Source organism: Physeter macrocephalus, chromosome 4 (genome assembly GCF_002837175.3).
Source record: "Physeter macrocephalus isolate SW-GA chromosome 4, ASM283717v5, whole genome shotgun sequence".
Classification (NCBI taxonomy): Eukaryota; Metazoa; Chordata; class Mammalia; order Artiodactyla; family Physeteridae; genus Physeter; species Physeter macrocephalus.
The window spans coordinates 21,677,091-21,693,136 of record NC_041217.1 but is presented as its reverse complement, the minus strand read 5'-3'; the positions used below and the strand labels follow the sequence as shown (position 1 = coordinate 21,693,136).

The 16,046-nt window shown below is 42.5% G+C and overlaps 1 protein-coding gene across 5 annotated transcripts in view; it reads right to left on the bottom strand.

Annotated features, from left to right (window-relative positions):
* Positions 1 to 568: 568 nt before the first annotated feature.
* DISP1 (dispatched RND transporter family member 1) overlaps positions 569 to 16,046 on the bottom strand; it is a 216,360-nt gene continuing 200,882 nt past the window's right edge. For 4 of the 5 annotated variants that reach the window (XM_007107671.4, XM_055084039.1, XM_055084041.1 and 1 more), the window contains exons 4-8: positions 15,686 to 15,809; positions 14,769 to 14,896; positions 14,325 to 14,422; positions 12,224 to 12,321; positions 1,010 to 4,660 (exon numbers count right to left, since the gene is read on the bottom strand). In XM_007107671.4, the coding sequence (XP_007107733.2) occupies positions 1,049 to 4,660; positions 12,224 to 12,321; positions 14,325 to 14,422; positions 14,769 to 14,896; positions 15,686 to 15,809 (4,060 nt within the window). In that variant the 3' untranslated portion in view covers positions 1,010 to 1,048. Of the gene's footprint in view, positions 4,661 to 12,223; positions 12,322 to 14,324; positions 14,423 to 14,768; positions 14,897 to 15,685; positions 15,810 to 16,046 lie in introns of those variants that run through there. The other variant, XM_055084042.1, reaches the window with a different exon arrangement.

Sequence of the window (16,046 nt, the reverse complement as noted above, 5' to 3'; positions counted from 1 at the left end):
CTCTCTTCATCTGTGCTTTCCCTTCTGTGACACTAAGATCACTGTCGCCTGACACAAGATGGTGCCCATGATTCCTGGGTGAATAGATGTAACCATGGAACAGCTGTACATTTTGGCTAATGTGGACAAAAGACACCAATTTTGATATGAATGGGTCATTGGCTTCATGTAAAGTCTACCTGTGCAGACAGGTGGAATGCACTATTTAAATGCTCGGCGAGGGCTTCCCTGGTGGCGCAGTGGTTGCGCGTCCGCCTGCCGATGCAGGGGAACCGGGTTCGCGCCCCGGTCCGGGAGGATCCCACGTGCCGCGGAGCGGCTGGGCCCGTGAGCCACGGCCGCTGGGCCTGCGCGTCCGGAGCCTGTGCTCCGCAACGGGAGAGGCCACAGCAGTGGGAGGCCCGCGTACCGCAAAAAAAAAAAAAAATGTATTCAGTAAGCAACAGGGAGCTGCCTGAGAGGTTTCAGGGAGAGGCCACAGGAGAGGGAGGCCCGCATACCACACACAAAAAAATAAAATAAAAATAAATAAATGCTTGGCGATTCATTTCTGAACGAAGCCTCACCAAAAATAGAAATTTTAATGTCGTTTAGTTACTGGAGCCCAACTGAAGTAGCTCTCTTAAAATCAGTGCTCGTTTTGAGCCCTCAAAAGTCCTTATTACTGACAACCAAAGGCACCAGAATAAGGGGATCAGGTAAATACAACTGCCAGGGAGAAATGAAAGTTCTAGATAATTCAAACTCTAAATCTCTGACTCACTGCTATGAGCGGGTAGAGAGAGAGAGAGAGAGAGACAATAACTCTTCAAGCTGGGTATAAATGGAGAACAACAACTGTACTTTTTGAAAATATAAAATCCCAAAGAGCTAACACTTATTAGATAAGTGAGTTTGTTGATTGCTCGTATGGAATCTAAAAGTATCTCATGGTTTTTGACAAAGTTAAACATGCCTGTTCCTGTATTTTTGGGCTCCCTTTCTAAACTTCTGGATTTTACTTCCATTTCAAAGGAACAGCTGAGGCACTGGTTTAATACAATATTTATTAAAGTGTTTTTATTAACAAACTGTCGCCAGAAAGTTCCGAGTGTGTTAATACAGCAGGCACGCTGGCTTCCGTGTTTGGTATTTGACAGTCCACAGAACTGCACTTAAGTCTCACAATCCTGCCACGACTTTGTGGATTGTTTGGGCAGGGCCTATAACCAGCCTCCCCCGTTAAATGGTTAAAGATGAATTGGGGTTCACTCTGATTTAAGTGTTCTGAGTTTACGACGACATCGGTCTGTGCCAGGCCTGGTTCCCCTTGCCTTTCTGCCTTGCCAGTCGGACTCACTGAACTAGAGTCCTTGTTCGCAGCCCCTCCACCGCCCTCCACGTCCCCGACGTCTCTGTTTTTACGGGGCCCCCTTCGGTGAGGCTCAGGAGCACAGCACGCTTTGTGTGGAGCTCCAGCGCTTCTGCAGACCAGTGACGACGGCTCTGCCGTCTTTGGAAGATGCTCTTCGAGGCTCTGAAGACTGGGTACGCTGGTCTTACCGAGTTTTTCCTGGGCCTGGATGTGCTGACCCGCGTGGTGGAAAAAACTCCTGGGCACAGAATTCTGCATTCCAGGAGGTTTCCCTCTGCCCTGTAGGCAGGGGCAGTGGTGGATGTGCGGGATGGGATGCAAGAAGCCCTCGGGGGCTTGGTGTGCAGCCTTCAGAGGGGCCAGGCCGTTCTGGACACGCATGAAGCTGCTAGCGGTGGGAAGGCACTGGTGGCACAAGCAGTCACCCATCTGCTGGCAAGACGGCAGGCCGTATTTCAAAGGTTTGTAGGCATGCGGGCAGCTACATCTCTGATTCAGAGAGAAGAAGTGACACATGGTGTGCTGTTCAAGAGAGGGCTGCAACAAGGCAGAGCTGGTTTCAGTTGTGGCGCTTTGGTTGAGTTCGCTGTTGTAAGCTGTGTGTACAGGCATCCCTGACTTCTTTGCCTGGCTGTTGAAAAATTCAGAGCAGATGTGGGTCTCTTCGTAAGCGGTCTTCTCGGAGGCCATACGGCTGTGGGCTGCCAGAGGTTCTAATTCGTAAAACTCGTGCTCCATTTCAGCTTTTTGGCCCCTGGGATCTAAATGATAAGCATTCACGGTGTGTGTCTTGCTTTGTCCCTTGTCACCAGGACTTGTCGACAAGGTGTGGGAGAAGGCACTGCACTGGAGTTTTTTAGGTAAAGGAATCTGACCACAGGTACCCTGCGGCCCAAGGCACCGGCACACGCACTGAAAAAAGAAGGTGGCGAAAGCCCAGCTGATACACATGATGAGCATCATGAAGGTGCCCAGCTGGGTGTAAGCCAGAACCGTGGAGGGCATCATCATGGCCCCAGCCACGAAGGTGGTGAGCGCGGCCATGGCGATGGCAGAGCCCATGCGACTCAGAGAGAAGATCACCTTCCCTTCTCGGTCGGCATCCGGGGCCAAGCGGTAAGCGACCCCATAGTGGACGGCAAAGTCTACAGACAGGCCGACCGCGACCGAAATAGTGACCGACTCCAAAACGTTTAGCTCCCAGCCCAGCAGGACGAGAGAACCAACGGTGACAAATATGGTTCCGGCGATCGAAATGATGGCGTAAAGGCTTATGATGATGTTCCAAGTCGTAAGCAGCATCACACTAAAGGCCACGGCCACGGAGAGCCCCATGGCGATGAGGGTGCCGTCGGAGAGGCTGTCCTGGAGGTCATAGAACTCCAGATTGCTGACGAACCAGCCGTGGCTGAGGCCCTCGGGTGCAGAACTCAGCTCGTTGGAGATCCACGAGTCCACCTCTTTATAAAACTGATGCATCTTTTCGTAAGCCAGTGTGAAGAGGTAGGTGCTTTGGAACTCTAGCACGACTGCCCTGATGGTATCATTGATATCAAACCTCGGCCCTGGGGTTTTGCTATCCAGGTGGTAGCCCGTGCTCCTCTCCAGCTCCATGATGGCTCTCTTGATGCACAGCTCGAAAATCTCTTGCCTATAGGGGAAGCTCCAGTGGCTGCAGCACGGGTACAGGGTAGGCTCATCGCAGTCCTGGTTTTCCATCCACTGCTTGAAGGTCTCAATGAAGCAGCTGGTGAAGTCCTGTTCGCCAGTCTGGTGAAAGAATGTCTGATTTCTCAGTTTTTGACAGAACTGCAAAATCCAGACCTGGGAAGCTGGGCTGGCGATGTTAAAGCCGCTGTCTAAGGTCAGCTTCCCTTTGCTCTTAGGGTTTAGGGGGTTGCCATTGTCTTCTGGGGACACACCCCAGATGACCGTGATGGGCATGTGGAGCTCCTCTCCGTGGTGGACGCGCTCGAACATGAAAAGCTTTTTGTACTCGGCGTCGTAACGTTCAAAAGGGTGGGACGACCTGAACACCTGGAACTCGGCCAGCTCCAAAGAGGGCAGCTTCATCTTTGGGTTTATGCAGACGATGTAGGCCCCGCCCACAGTTAAGGCCAGGAACCAGACCAGCCATAGGTAGCGAAACTTAATGACGATGCACGGCAGTACTTTTTCAAAAAAAATTCGAGACGCTTCCGAAATGGCAAAAAGGACTTTGTGGCACTTCTGACAGGCCACTGTCCAGCAGCTTTTGTTATCGTATATTTGCTGCTGGGGCTTCTTGAAGCAGCTGAAGATATTGAGAAGATACCGCTCGTGCAGGACAACCACGGCCGGAAGCCACGTGACCATCAGAACGTAATTCACCAGAATAGCTGTCCCCGCGTACACCCCAAAGCATCTGATGGCTGTGATATTGCTCACGTAGTTAGCGTAAAAGGCAGCGGCCGTGGTAAAACTGGTGACGAACATGGAGAGGGCGGCGTGTTGCAGCGTGGTGCTCACTGTCTCTGAGGTTTCCGCGTGAGGCTTGTCGAATTTGGTGTAGTTCCAGACATCACACAGGACAAAAGCATCATCCGCTCCAATGCCCACCAAAATAATGAGTGCGGTGAGGTTCATGAAAGGGAAGAATTCAAAGTGAAACACCACGCGGTAGAGAAAATAGGACACAATCAAGGAACTGATGATGGCGAACATGGTCATCAGAGTGATAAACATGGACTTGGTGTAGACACACATGACCGAGAGGACGATCGCGATGGCGATGGCAGGATACACGGTATCCATCAGAAGATAATCCTGAAACAAACTGTGTTTGATCCCAAACTCAATCCCGGTGATGGTGGTGACGCCGTCAGAAGCGTTCCAGTTTTCGAAGTTGTCCAAGTAAATGTTCATCATGCTCTCCCCTTTCTCTGTGGGCGAGAAGAGCATGCTGTACTTTAAAGCGGGTGTGTAGTCGGCTGTCTTGGGGGCCATAAAGTCTTTGTCCACCAAGTAGTGGAGGATCTGGTACACAGCGTTGTACTTGGTACATTTCCGTGGCACGTGGGTGCACTTGAGCTGGTCCTTCCTCCGGGCCGCCATGTCCCAGCAGTCTGGCTCCAGGGTGCCGTTCTGGTAGTGTTTGGCGCAGGTCCGAAGTAGCTTCAAGGTATGGGAAACGTCTCGCTCGACGATTTTCTGGCAGGATGATCTGTTGTTCAGAATAGCGATGTAGTTCCCCAGCGTCCAGCTGGGGCAGCAGGAAGCAGCCGTGGTCCTCTGGCAGAGATCACCAAACTGGGGATGAGATCTGATCTGCAGAGACAGAGACACGCGGAAGAACTGACGTTTAAAATCAGTTCACAGAAAGGTCTGAATGACGGTGGCCTTGAGGGACTGGAAAGTTACAGAAGGTATAGAATCATCCTCTGAATTTGGTATCAGTTTGAACACAAGGTGAGTTTTCCCCCCAAATCGGCTCTCTTCTGCTGCAGAAGGCTCACTAGGTTACTTCACTGGGGACAACAAACTCCTATTTGGGGATGACATACAAGTGTGAAACAATTTCAATCAATGCCAGTTTAGTTTCAAAAAGGAGGTAAAATTAACACCTCTTTAGTAAACAAGCCTTTTCAAAGTCACTTTAAAAAGCAATAAAATGGATAGGCTGTGAAGCTTATGTATGTATACCTATGGGATTAATTAAGAGAACAATTGCCCAATTGATATATAAAACGAATTTGTGGCTTTGCCTAAAATTTCTGGTAATCAGCGTGAAATTTTTGGTGACAAAGGTACTATGTTTCAATCAACTTGGAGGCAAAGAAGATAGTCTCTAGATAACTGTCAGACTCAAAAAAGTGATTCTGGTAATATCAGAAGCAGTGATGCCAAAGACGCATGAAAAACCTGGAATAAAATTGTTTCCTGATATATGAGTAGAGGGGGAAAATGTTTCTAAATTAAAATTATATGTGTGTGTATATATATACATATATATATATATATGATTTTAAATAAACATATAAAAGTAAAAAATACTTCAGTAGGAATTTAATTATTTCTTCCACATCTTTCAAAGTTTATTCAAGTTGGCTAACTCCCCTTTTTGGGGAACTTTCTGTTTTGGTAAACAGGGGTCTGCTGCATATTGGTAAGTATAACAATTCCGGATTTAACGTGGATAGTATTTCATTTAGAACACTATTCCTGGAGAAGGCTTTCCTTCTTATGGCTGTTCTTGTTATAGAAAATTGAAATTTGTTCCAATGTCAAAGCTGGCATTGCTAAGGTAAGAGTGAAGCCTGCACAATCCCATCATCTTAAAAATCTATAAATTACAAATGACCCCTCTTCCCTGAGGGTGAGAATAAGAAATATCCCCCTGCTCTTGAGCCTGTCCAGAGACTTCTCCGGAAGTGCCAGGGCTGAAGACGACCCACTCCTATCACTTTCCCTCATCTCTATTTACCGAAGGTTGTTCCAGGGAAGAAACTCCAAAGTTCAAGAAGGGCATGAGTATTTTTTTTTTCTAATAAGATTAAAACCACCCTTTCCCTTTTATTACAGTAGGCTTTATCAAGCATGCGTTGAAATATTTTCTCAAAGTAGAAGAGAAGTTGGCACAATTCACCTCTTTAGAACTTAGACTTATCCAAGAACCAAGTTACTTGTAACTGGCTATGAAGACACTTTACTGGGACTTATTCTGCAGGGGAAAGGTGTAGATGAAAGGAGATTGGCCACGTATTGGGAATTGCTGAAGTTGGGTGACCTGCACATAGGGATTCATTCTACTATTCTACTTTTGCCTCTGTTTGAAAATTTCCATAATAAAAAGTTGGGTTTTTTTTTTTTAAGATACTCTATTGGGGGTAAAGAAAAATGAGTCAAAGGGTTATTATACAAGTGTACTAAAATAATGTTGATTTTAACAAAGGTTTAATTTTTAAGCTCATTTTTAAAGAGCGATAATTACTTGACATTTCATAAAATAGGATAATTAATATTTAATTGTTTCTGGGTTAAAATATTCACATGTGCTAACTCAGGGGAAACTGAACCACCTAATAAATAACAGGAAACCCTGGAATAGCATCTCTCAGATAACCAGGTTTACCCCACAAAGAAATAACAGGCAAGTCCTTGGGGTCAGCCTGGTGAACTGAAAGAAAGGTAACACACCCCAATGTCTGACAGTTTTCAGATGGAAGAAAATGAACTGTATCCATTATGAAACCCACTATCAGCTAGAAGGAACATATTTGTACTTGCTCAAATAACCAAAAGCCAAAGATAAAGGAAATAGGGTTGCCAGCTAAAACTGGAAAAGAAAGCACAGAATTCTGTCCTTGAATAACCCTTTCAAAGAACTGCAGGTTTTTTTAATGTGTGTATCTGACCCAAGATTTAAAAGTTGGACATGACAAACACAGATCAAATACTACTTTGATGGCTGCTATCAAAAATAAATGCCGGGCTTCCCCGGTGGTGCAGTGGTGGAGAGTCCGCCTGCCGAGGCAGGGGATACGGGTTCGTGCCCCGGTGGGGGAAGATCCCACACGCCGCGGAGCGGCTGGGCCCGTGAGCCGTGGCCGCTGGGCCTGCGCGTCCGGAGCCTGTGCTCCGCAACGGGAGAGGCCACAACAGTGAGAGGCCCGCGTACCGCTAAATAAATAAATAAATAAATAAGGTGAGAGGCCTGCGTACCGCTAAATAAATAAATAAATAAATAAATAAATGCTAATGAGCCTCTGGAGGCCCAGTCCTCACATTCAAAGGTGATGGCTGATGTACAACCTTTGGAAAACAGTTTTTGAGGACTTTTTTTACAGGGTAAGAAATAAGGACAGAGAGAAGACATTTATCCTGAGTTCGATGCCAGTGCCCTGAATCTAAAGGAATGGAGCTCAAGGATTGTCTAGGCTTTCAGGGAGTATGTCCCCATCCATCCATGCATCCAAAAGGAAAAATATTTATTGAGCACCTATCAAGACAAATAAGGCAAAGTGGTCCTGCCCTCAAGTGGCTCACAGTGAGGCAGGGAAATCAGACAAGAAAACAAACGGTTACAATTCAACATGAGAAGCAGCATATTATGTGTAAGGGTCTATGTGAACCTGTGGACAGAGTGCCAAAGTCTGTAAGTGCGATGGGATAACGGCACAACTTAGTCATCTGGGACTGAGATAACTCAACACAGTCATATTTTATATTGTGGGGCTTAAAGAGCTTGGCAAGCAGGTGTATCTTTATGCAGAAGGCAGCTGCATCTTTGCCATGTTCTTGGGAAAGGGATTGACAGGAATGATTTTGAAATCTTTGAAGTTTATGAAAATAAGGATGGAGTTAATGAGAGCAATTTCTTGCAACTTTTATGAGGAATGCCTTTTTTCATTCTAGGTATTCACAAACGGGATTTTTAGGGATCATCTTGCTTATGTGGTGATAACACGTCTTTGCACACTTCCCTAGTTAGGTAGTAGCAGGGGTGGAGTTAGCTTCAAATAAGAGTAAAGGAAGAGGAGAGAAAAAGAAGAAACCAGCAGAGTTTTAAATGATACCTTAACTTTCAAAACTAATGGCCAAGTTGGAGATATGTTAAGAAGCTAAGGAAAGAATAAAGGGAAGAAAATTAAGCCCTTAATACCAGGCTAGACACTCCTTCCCCACGTGACTAAGTTCCTCATGTATTGAAAGTTGAAGGGAGCCTAGAGAGGAAGAAGAAAGCAAGGGCTCCACAGCTCTTTTTAAAACAAGCATCAGGAAACACATTTCTGGGGTCCTCGAAGCGTGTGAGGGGGGCATTCCAGCTGTCCACAAAAGCTACGCGAGTAGAAAGGGTCTTAGGCACCAAATTTCAAATCCCTTCTACAAGTTGATTCCTCTGAGCTCCAACATCTACACTATGCAAAGACTAAGAAATAGGGTAAAGGGCTTCCAGCAGAGTCAAGATTAGAGACACACACGCTTCTTCGTTACTAATGCCTCTCTGCCAGTGTGTCCCGTAGGAATGTCAAAGTGCAGAAAAAAGTAATGAAGAAGATCAGGGGAGTCAGCTGAGGCTCCTTTTGAAAGAGTCTAAATAAACAAGCATTTCTGTGAGGACGTAGACGCAGCATCAGAAACAGAAGCTCTTCACTCTGGAAACCAGCGCCCATCTGAACTATAAGTGGCATGTAATTTAAATGGGATCTGGAATTTGAACTCAACGTATTATCAACACAGGCAGGCAGCCACTGAAAGACCTGGTCTCGTGACATTACACTGATTACCAGATGCTTTCTGGAGTCAACCCACCAAGAATTAAGCTTTTCTGCTCTGTACCATTTGGTGTGTGTCCCATTCAACTTGATAGTTGGTAATAACCAAGTGGTTAGGTACAATAGCTAGGATTTGAAGGGGGCGGGGGAAAGGGAAAGACTGCCAAGTAGCCTCAGGACACATTTTGCTCAAACCGCCATAATAAATAAAAATCCTCAAAGGGTCTTGAGCTGGGAGACTCAAAAAAGTACAGTAATAATCTGAAATCTGAACTGTTGACCAATAGTTATTATTTAAGATATCACTGAATACATTATCTCTATGAGAAACATGTTATTCTGGGTTCATAGCAGAGTTTGAGACTAGAATACAAGGGCATTTGCAACTGGCAAAAAAGTATTTAATTTAAAAAGTTAAAATTACAACCATGCTCCTTGAGGTAGTATTTGGGGGCCTTGATTCTCTTTATTCATTTATTGGTGTGGATCTACAATTGGCTTGACCATTCATTCAGATGTACGTGTCTTGGGTCTGTTTCTCAAACTTTCACGAGAGGATCACAAATTGTTATGTTCTTGCCAGGGATTACAGACTTGAACTCACAGCTATCCAATCCTTATTATGAGCCCAGTAGGAAAAAAAAACTCAAGACAAGCAGATCTCTATTCTTTTCGATAGTCTAAATTTTGCAAATGCATCAAGCCAAGCCATTAGAAACTCCGTATTTAGCTTTCATTGCTTTATCCCTGTAGAAATGCTTCTGCTATAATGTTTTCCTGCTACCAACCTACTTGAGATATGGTTTACAAACCAACTAAGAATCAATACTGTACCTCTCGTAAACCTGCTAAGAACTTTCTTCACAACATCACACTTCTTTTATGAAGCCTATGGGAAAAATCCTTTCCTGTCTTAGTGGGAGGAAAAGATGGGCTTCTTCTAAAAAACACATTTGTTGCTCTACGTAAGTGACTCTCGTCTCTGATCATGAATTCCTTTTTGCTCTGGCTGCCAGGCAGGTTAGAGACAAGTTTGAAGCTCACTGCCACTCAAATATACAGAATTGTGGGGTATGCATTATTCTGTGTTCAATCTCATCCTTAGCTTTCTTATTTTCCTCCCATTATTGTCCCTTCATGTAATTCATTCAACTTCTTTATCTTATCCTTTCTGTATACCTTTCTGTAAGCTACCTATTGATGCTGATTTTTATCGTCTGAAATATATATAAAATAATATACTGTTTTCACTTACGAAAGCTATAATGGCACAGTACTGCTTACTGGCTTTTGAGTCCATAAGAGTCTAAGATGTATTCATAGAATAAATTGCTGGATCTTTTTAAAAAGTATACTTATTCTAGGCCATGATGATTCCTTGACGTTCAGTTGAGTGGGAAATGGTATATACAGCCCAACAAAGCAAAACACAAATATGGGCAGTGGTAATCTGCATTATGGAAGCATAAAGAATGGTGAGTAAAGGCACAGACTATGGAATTAGACTTGGCTGGGTTGAAATCCTGCATCTGCCACTTCCCACCTGTGTGAACTTTTCTCATCTATAAAATAGGCAAAATAATAGTGCTGCATTCCTAACACTGTCATGAGGATTAAATGAAATAATTCATTAAAGTGTTTGGAACACTTCCTGACAAATATTAACAACACTCAATAAACATCAGCTTTAGTCAACTGAGTGAATTCAATCATTCTAGTGTCTTCCAGGGAGGGAAGGTCTCAAGATTAACTGCAAGGGTAGCATAACGAGATCTAAGAGGTATAGGAGTTAATGAACTGTTCTCATCCAAGGTGTGATTATAAAGTAACCAGACTGGCTTAACTTCTCTAAACTTAACTGCTCATCTGTTAAAATGTATATCAACACATATATGTGGAGTCTAGAAAAATGGTACAGATGAACCTTTTGTAGGGCAGAAATAGAGATGTAGATGTAGAGAATGGACATGTGGACACAGAGGGGGAAGGGGAGGGTGGGATGAGTTGGGAGATTAGCTTTGACATAAATACACTACCAGGTGTAAAATAGATAGCTAGTGGGAACCTGCGGTATAGCACAGGGAGATCAGCTTGGTGCTCTGTGACGACCTAGATGGCGGGGGGTGGGGGGTGCAAGAGGGAGGGGATATAGGTATACGTATAGCTGATTCACTTCATTGTACAGCAGAAACTAACACAACATTGTAAAGCAATTTTACTCCAATTAAAAAAAAAATGGTGTTATTCCAAGGTCACAGGTCCATTGTGAGAGAAGTAAAGTACCCAGCATAAAGCCTTGCACATAGCAAGTGCTCTACATATACACTACTTTAGAGCTAACCTTCTATATGAGAAGGGTTGTAACCCACAACAAGAAGTATGTTCGTAGCTTCTAAATAACCTACTGATAGCTGTAGAACAGAAGAAAATGTGACTAATAAAAATTGACCACTGATGAAGAAACTTTGGGTTGTTTATAGATAGTTTGTGACTTTGGTCTATTCGGAGCTGCACAGAGACAAGATGTCACTCACAGAAAATCCCGATATCCTAATCAATGCAAAAGTTATTTTCAAATTATATAAAGAGCCTTTCAGAATGAAGAATAAAGTCAGGAGATCTGGGACCAGCCAACGAGGTGACCTGGGTAAGCCACTCAGTTCTCAGAAGGTACTTATATCAGCACAATGAGATGCTGGTCTGTGGGTTATCTCAAAGAGTCCTTTCTACCTCCTGTTCCATTAAGAAACCCTGTTGATAGAACAGGTCATTGCACTGGATTGTCAGTCTAGCTCTTAGCAGGGCATGTGATTAGATTTTCAACTGACCAGTGATTTTACATTTTAGAATTATGCTGAGAACACGAGTTCCTTTTCTACCTGGTTACTGTGCTTAGGCAAGGCCATTAGTGACATCAGACAGCAGTTTCTACTTGGAGAAACCACCTCTGAACACATGAAACTGACAGCTCTTCCAAGCTCGGTAGGTGACTTTACACTTTCTGGTGCTGCCTTCTTGCATCTTTCTGTCTTGTAAAGCGGCAAGGTGTTTAGAGTTCAGAACAATCTGGATTGGATTACTTTGGCCATTTCCATAGATACTGTATTTATGCCCTTTGATGTCCCCTTTCCTAGCCTGTGCCCTAAATTTTCCTTTGAGGTCATGGGCCCAAATGACCCACTGATTGCCAGAAAGGTGAGCATTTCATTGCGTAATTAAGATGCTGACAATCGCCTCAGGGGGAAAATGGAGTGAACAATGAAACTAGATTAAGAAGAGAAAATACAACAAAAGAAGAAAAAAAAAAGGCTTAACTATTATCCTGAAAGGAAATAAGCTGTGAAATAATACAAAAGACTATCATGGACAAAGAACATGAGTGGGAAAGAAAAAGAGTTCTTTATTAAGAAAGATGGTTTGTTTTAAAGGTGGGGAAGCAGAGACACTTTGATCCTGGGATCCGAAAGAATGCGAAGCCACTCTGCTGGTGTTTACTCCTCGGTAGGTAAGCCACTTGAGTGCTTTCATCTGATCAGGCACCAGGGTCAGCAGTAAAAGGAGTTTCAAAAGTAAAACCTTATTTGTGCTAAACATATTTCAGTTTTACTTTACATACCCTTGAATTATCTACATTGCACATTGATTTAATTGCAGGTAAATTCCACAATGTCTCCCCTCCAGCTGAAGTAAAAACTACTCTGGAATATCGGTCACCTGGTGATAGGAGAAAAAAAAAAGAAAAAGGTTTATAAATTATTCATTTATTTCAGAAGACTCAGCGTTCAGAAATAATTCAAACTGGGAAACCACCTGGGCGATTCATTAGCAGGAGGGAATCCTGTCTCTCATTAAACTCCAGGAGAAAAATGTAAAAAAATTTTAAAGAGTAACGCTATAATATTGCTTTAGCTCAAAGCCTTTGTCTACTCACTGTATCTTAAAAATCGTAGTAGTTATGTAACGTATCTAGTTCTGATCAGACTGTAATTAGGAAGAGCAATCCATAAGAACTTTCAGCAGAAAATCAACTGAACGCCTCCCTCTTAATTTCACCACACATCACCCCAATGGTACATAAAATCGAAGAATGACGCACCAGGGAATATCAAGAATGGATTATAAGGATGTTCTCTTTGGCAGCTAACTAGAGAGCAAAGACGGCAAGTGATCAGCTTAAAAGCACTAAAAACAGTCAACTGAACACAGAACGCTGGCCAGGATCACAGACATACACTCCTCATTCTGGTTGAGTGTTCAGAGTTCTAGAAAAAACATTTTGAAAATTATACTAATACAAAACATATTTCTGAATAAGGGAGGTTGTGTGATATCCTGGAAACAGCATGGTCTATAGAGTTAGAACTGGGTGTAACCAGGTTCTGTCATCTACTAGCTGGATGACCTTAGGCAACTAACAACTTCTCTGAGCCTCGGTGTGGTTCCTCATCTGTAAAATAAAGACAGCAACACTTTCCCAAATAGGTGTGAGAAGTAAATGAGGTACTGAAAAAAACGGGTGCTCAGTAAGTACTGTTTCTGCTTCCTCAGCCATTAAAAAAATTAATATGAACCAACTGAAACAGAGTAGATTCGTTTTATATGATCTAAAATGCCTAACGGTGCTGACAAAAAATCAATTTGCAAATTTATGAATAAAGCTTTATTACATGAAAAACTTCATGGTCACAAAGTTTTCTTTAGTAAACTCTTGTCTTCAAGACAAATAAGGACCCTGAGGTTTGACAAGATCTAGAAACATCAAAGACCCAATCAGGTCCTCTAGTGATCTAAGAAGATAGGGAAAAAACATATTTTAGAAGGATTTTCAACAACAACAACAAACAGCTGAAACCAGAAGAGCTTCAATGTTAATATCCACTTAATCAGAAACTGGAGTTATTGCAATTCCTCATCCGTAACCATGAGGGCTAATCAATGACTTTCAAACTGACACGTGTTTCCTGGAGGCCGTGAACTCCTCCTTCCCGGCAGCTGCACAGAGACCAGGCTGACTCTAGGCTACAGCGAATTTTATTTAGTGAATTTGCCGCCAACATTTAGAGATCTGGTGATTCCACATTGAAATCTAGATTCATGGCCTCTGGGAATTTCTTACAATCTTTGGGCCCTCATTTTTTCAAGGCCACTTTCCGCTGCATTCTCCTCAATCACCATCACTTCCTGCATTCTTAACCCAGCTCACTTTTTTCATTCATATATGAGCTACGTCCCTGAGGCATTCAAGCTTTGGACCTCTGGACTTTATTTTGTTCATCTTGCTACCTGTAGTGTCTAATGACAAGGCTGGTACAAGAAGGCTATTAATATAGGTTTTCTGAATGAATCAAAAATTTAGATATAAATTTCTGATAATACTGTAGACTATTTCAGGGTTCAATCCAAAAAATGTACAAGGAATTTTTTAAACGCGTTGAGATTTGGGGCAAGGTCAAGAATTTTATTAGGTTTATATCTTTCTTAAAACTGAATATAACTCAATCATCTCTCATTAATTTTTAATTTTAGGTAAATAAATTCAGATAGTGGTTGACTGACCTGGAGAAGTAAAATTACAAGTTAATTAAGCTAAAACCCCTTTAAGCATGATAGAAACAGTGAAGCTGTGTGACCAGCCACCTACTTCTGACAGTCTAGGTTATCAATCATGTTCAATCCCAGGAAACTCCGAAAGGTTTGTCATCTATGATGCCACTCACTTGGAACGTCACAGAAAAAGCTGTCCTTGTGGAAGTTCCAGTCAACTTCTCTTTTCTCTCTTTCATAATGATCATCTGACCATCTATCATCCCGATGGCTGAAACGGAACACAGTTTGATCTTCAATCAAGTCCTCACTATTTCAAGGCTGAGAAGCCTACTGGTAACAATACAACCTCAAAGTCATCACCTATTAAGCGCTTGATATTAAGTCAGAAGGAAGAACATAAGCAACAACATTAATTTTCTCACTTCTGAAGAAGGAAGAAAAACCCCAAACCCTCACTAATATACAACAAAATCTTAAAAGACAATGACAATTTCAACAAATTCAGTGGCAAAGATTTTGAGCCACACATTTTAGATGTAATCTTTTCGCTCAGGCAACTGTTTAAAAGTGGAATTCCTTAGCAGTGGTTTGTCTAAAAGTTAATAAATGATTACCTTTTGGCTTGTTCATCTGCATATTTAAAGGGGTAATTTGCTAATGTTGCTTTGTATCCTGTATTTTTCACCATGTTATTCCATGTGACCAGTCTCTGGCCTATTGCAGTCCCTCTTGGTTCAAAACCCTAAGGCAAAATATTACAAATTCCCATTAGTGTACTTCATTTCAGGCTAAGTATAGTTATAACAGCTTGGGAAGGCACAGTCAAGGTGATGTATAGCTTTCAACAGAAAATATACACGTTCCCCACAGCTACTCCAGAGGCGAACTGCATTAAGACAAGATGACTTGACATAATAATGATCACCTATTTACTGTGACAAACAGTTTGATTCTTTGGTATGTTACATGTCTCAGGAAAGAGGAAAAAAAAACGTATCTGAAGCTTCTCTTCCAAATTCATACCCGGCATTTATTTTTATGTTATAAAAAAATCATGGTCAAATTAAATTGTGTTATGCATGCAACAGTGTTTTACAAAGAGTTTATCATTATCCTTGCTCATACTTTCCTCACTATTCCACTTCCGAGGGACATTTACTTAAAAACAGACACTGCTGTCTCTCAGTAACACTGAAATTCCTTTAACGTCTTTGGGAAAAAAGGTGACATTCAGTCTTCAAGACTTTTTGAAGATGTTTTTTCAGTCTGCGGATTCTCCAATTTTCTGCTTTTTAGTTTAAACATGGAGACCAAGAAGCAAATTTCCACATTTTTGATGGTGAACCTGAGAATACAGACATGTCTCTACTTTTCAGAAAGAGAATTGTATACTTACTGATGGCTTGAGAAGGTTTTTGAAAGAGATGGGATACTAAATAACGTAATGCAACATGTCTTAAAATACTTAATCTTTTGAGATGATTGAGGGCTAAAAAAAATAAACAGATTCTACTGGCTCAATTCTCCTTACCAGCAATGGATCAGAGAAATCAGGAAGCTCTGGCACTAATACTCCAACCAAGGCACAGACCACGATGAACACGGTGCACATGCCCAAGACAACCACAGGCCAGTCTGCTATCAGGGCTGCATAACTACAAAAGCAGAGAGAGATCACAAAGAAAGCCTCTTAGAAGCAGAGTAAAGTTTTTTTGCTACCTAAGAGAGCAATTTGTTAAATCTTCCTATTTCAGACCTAGCACAGGTATTTATCAGTAAAAGATCTCATGAGATTATAAGCATTTATACATAATTGTAGTAGAAAATTGGAAGACCACTGTCCTCTCATTTTTTGTGATAAAGTAGCAGTGGTCAGATGCTACAGGCTATTG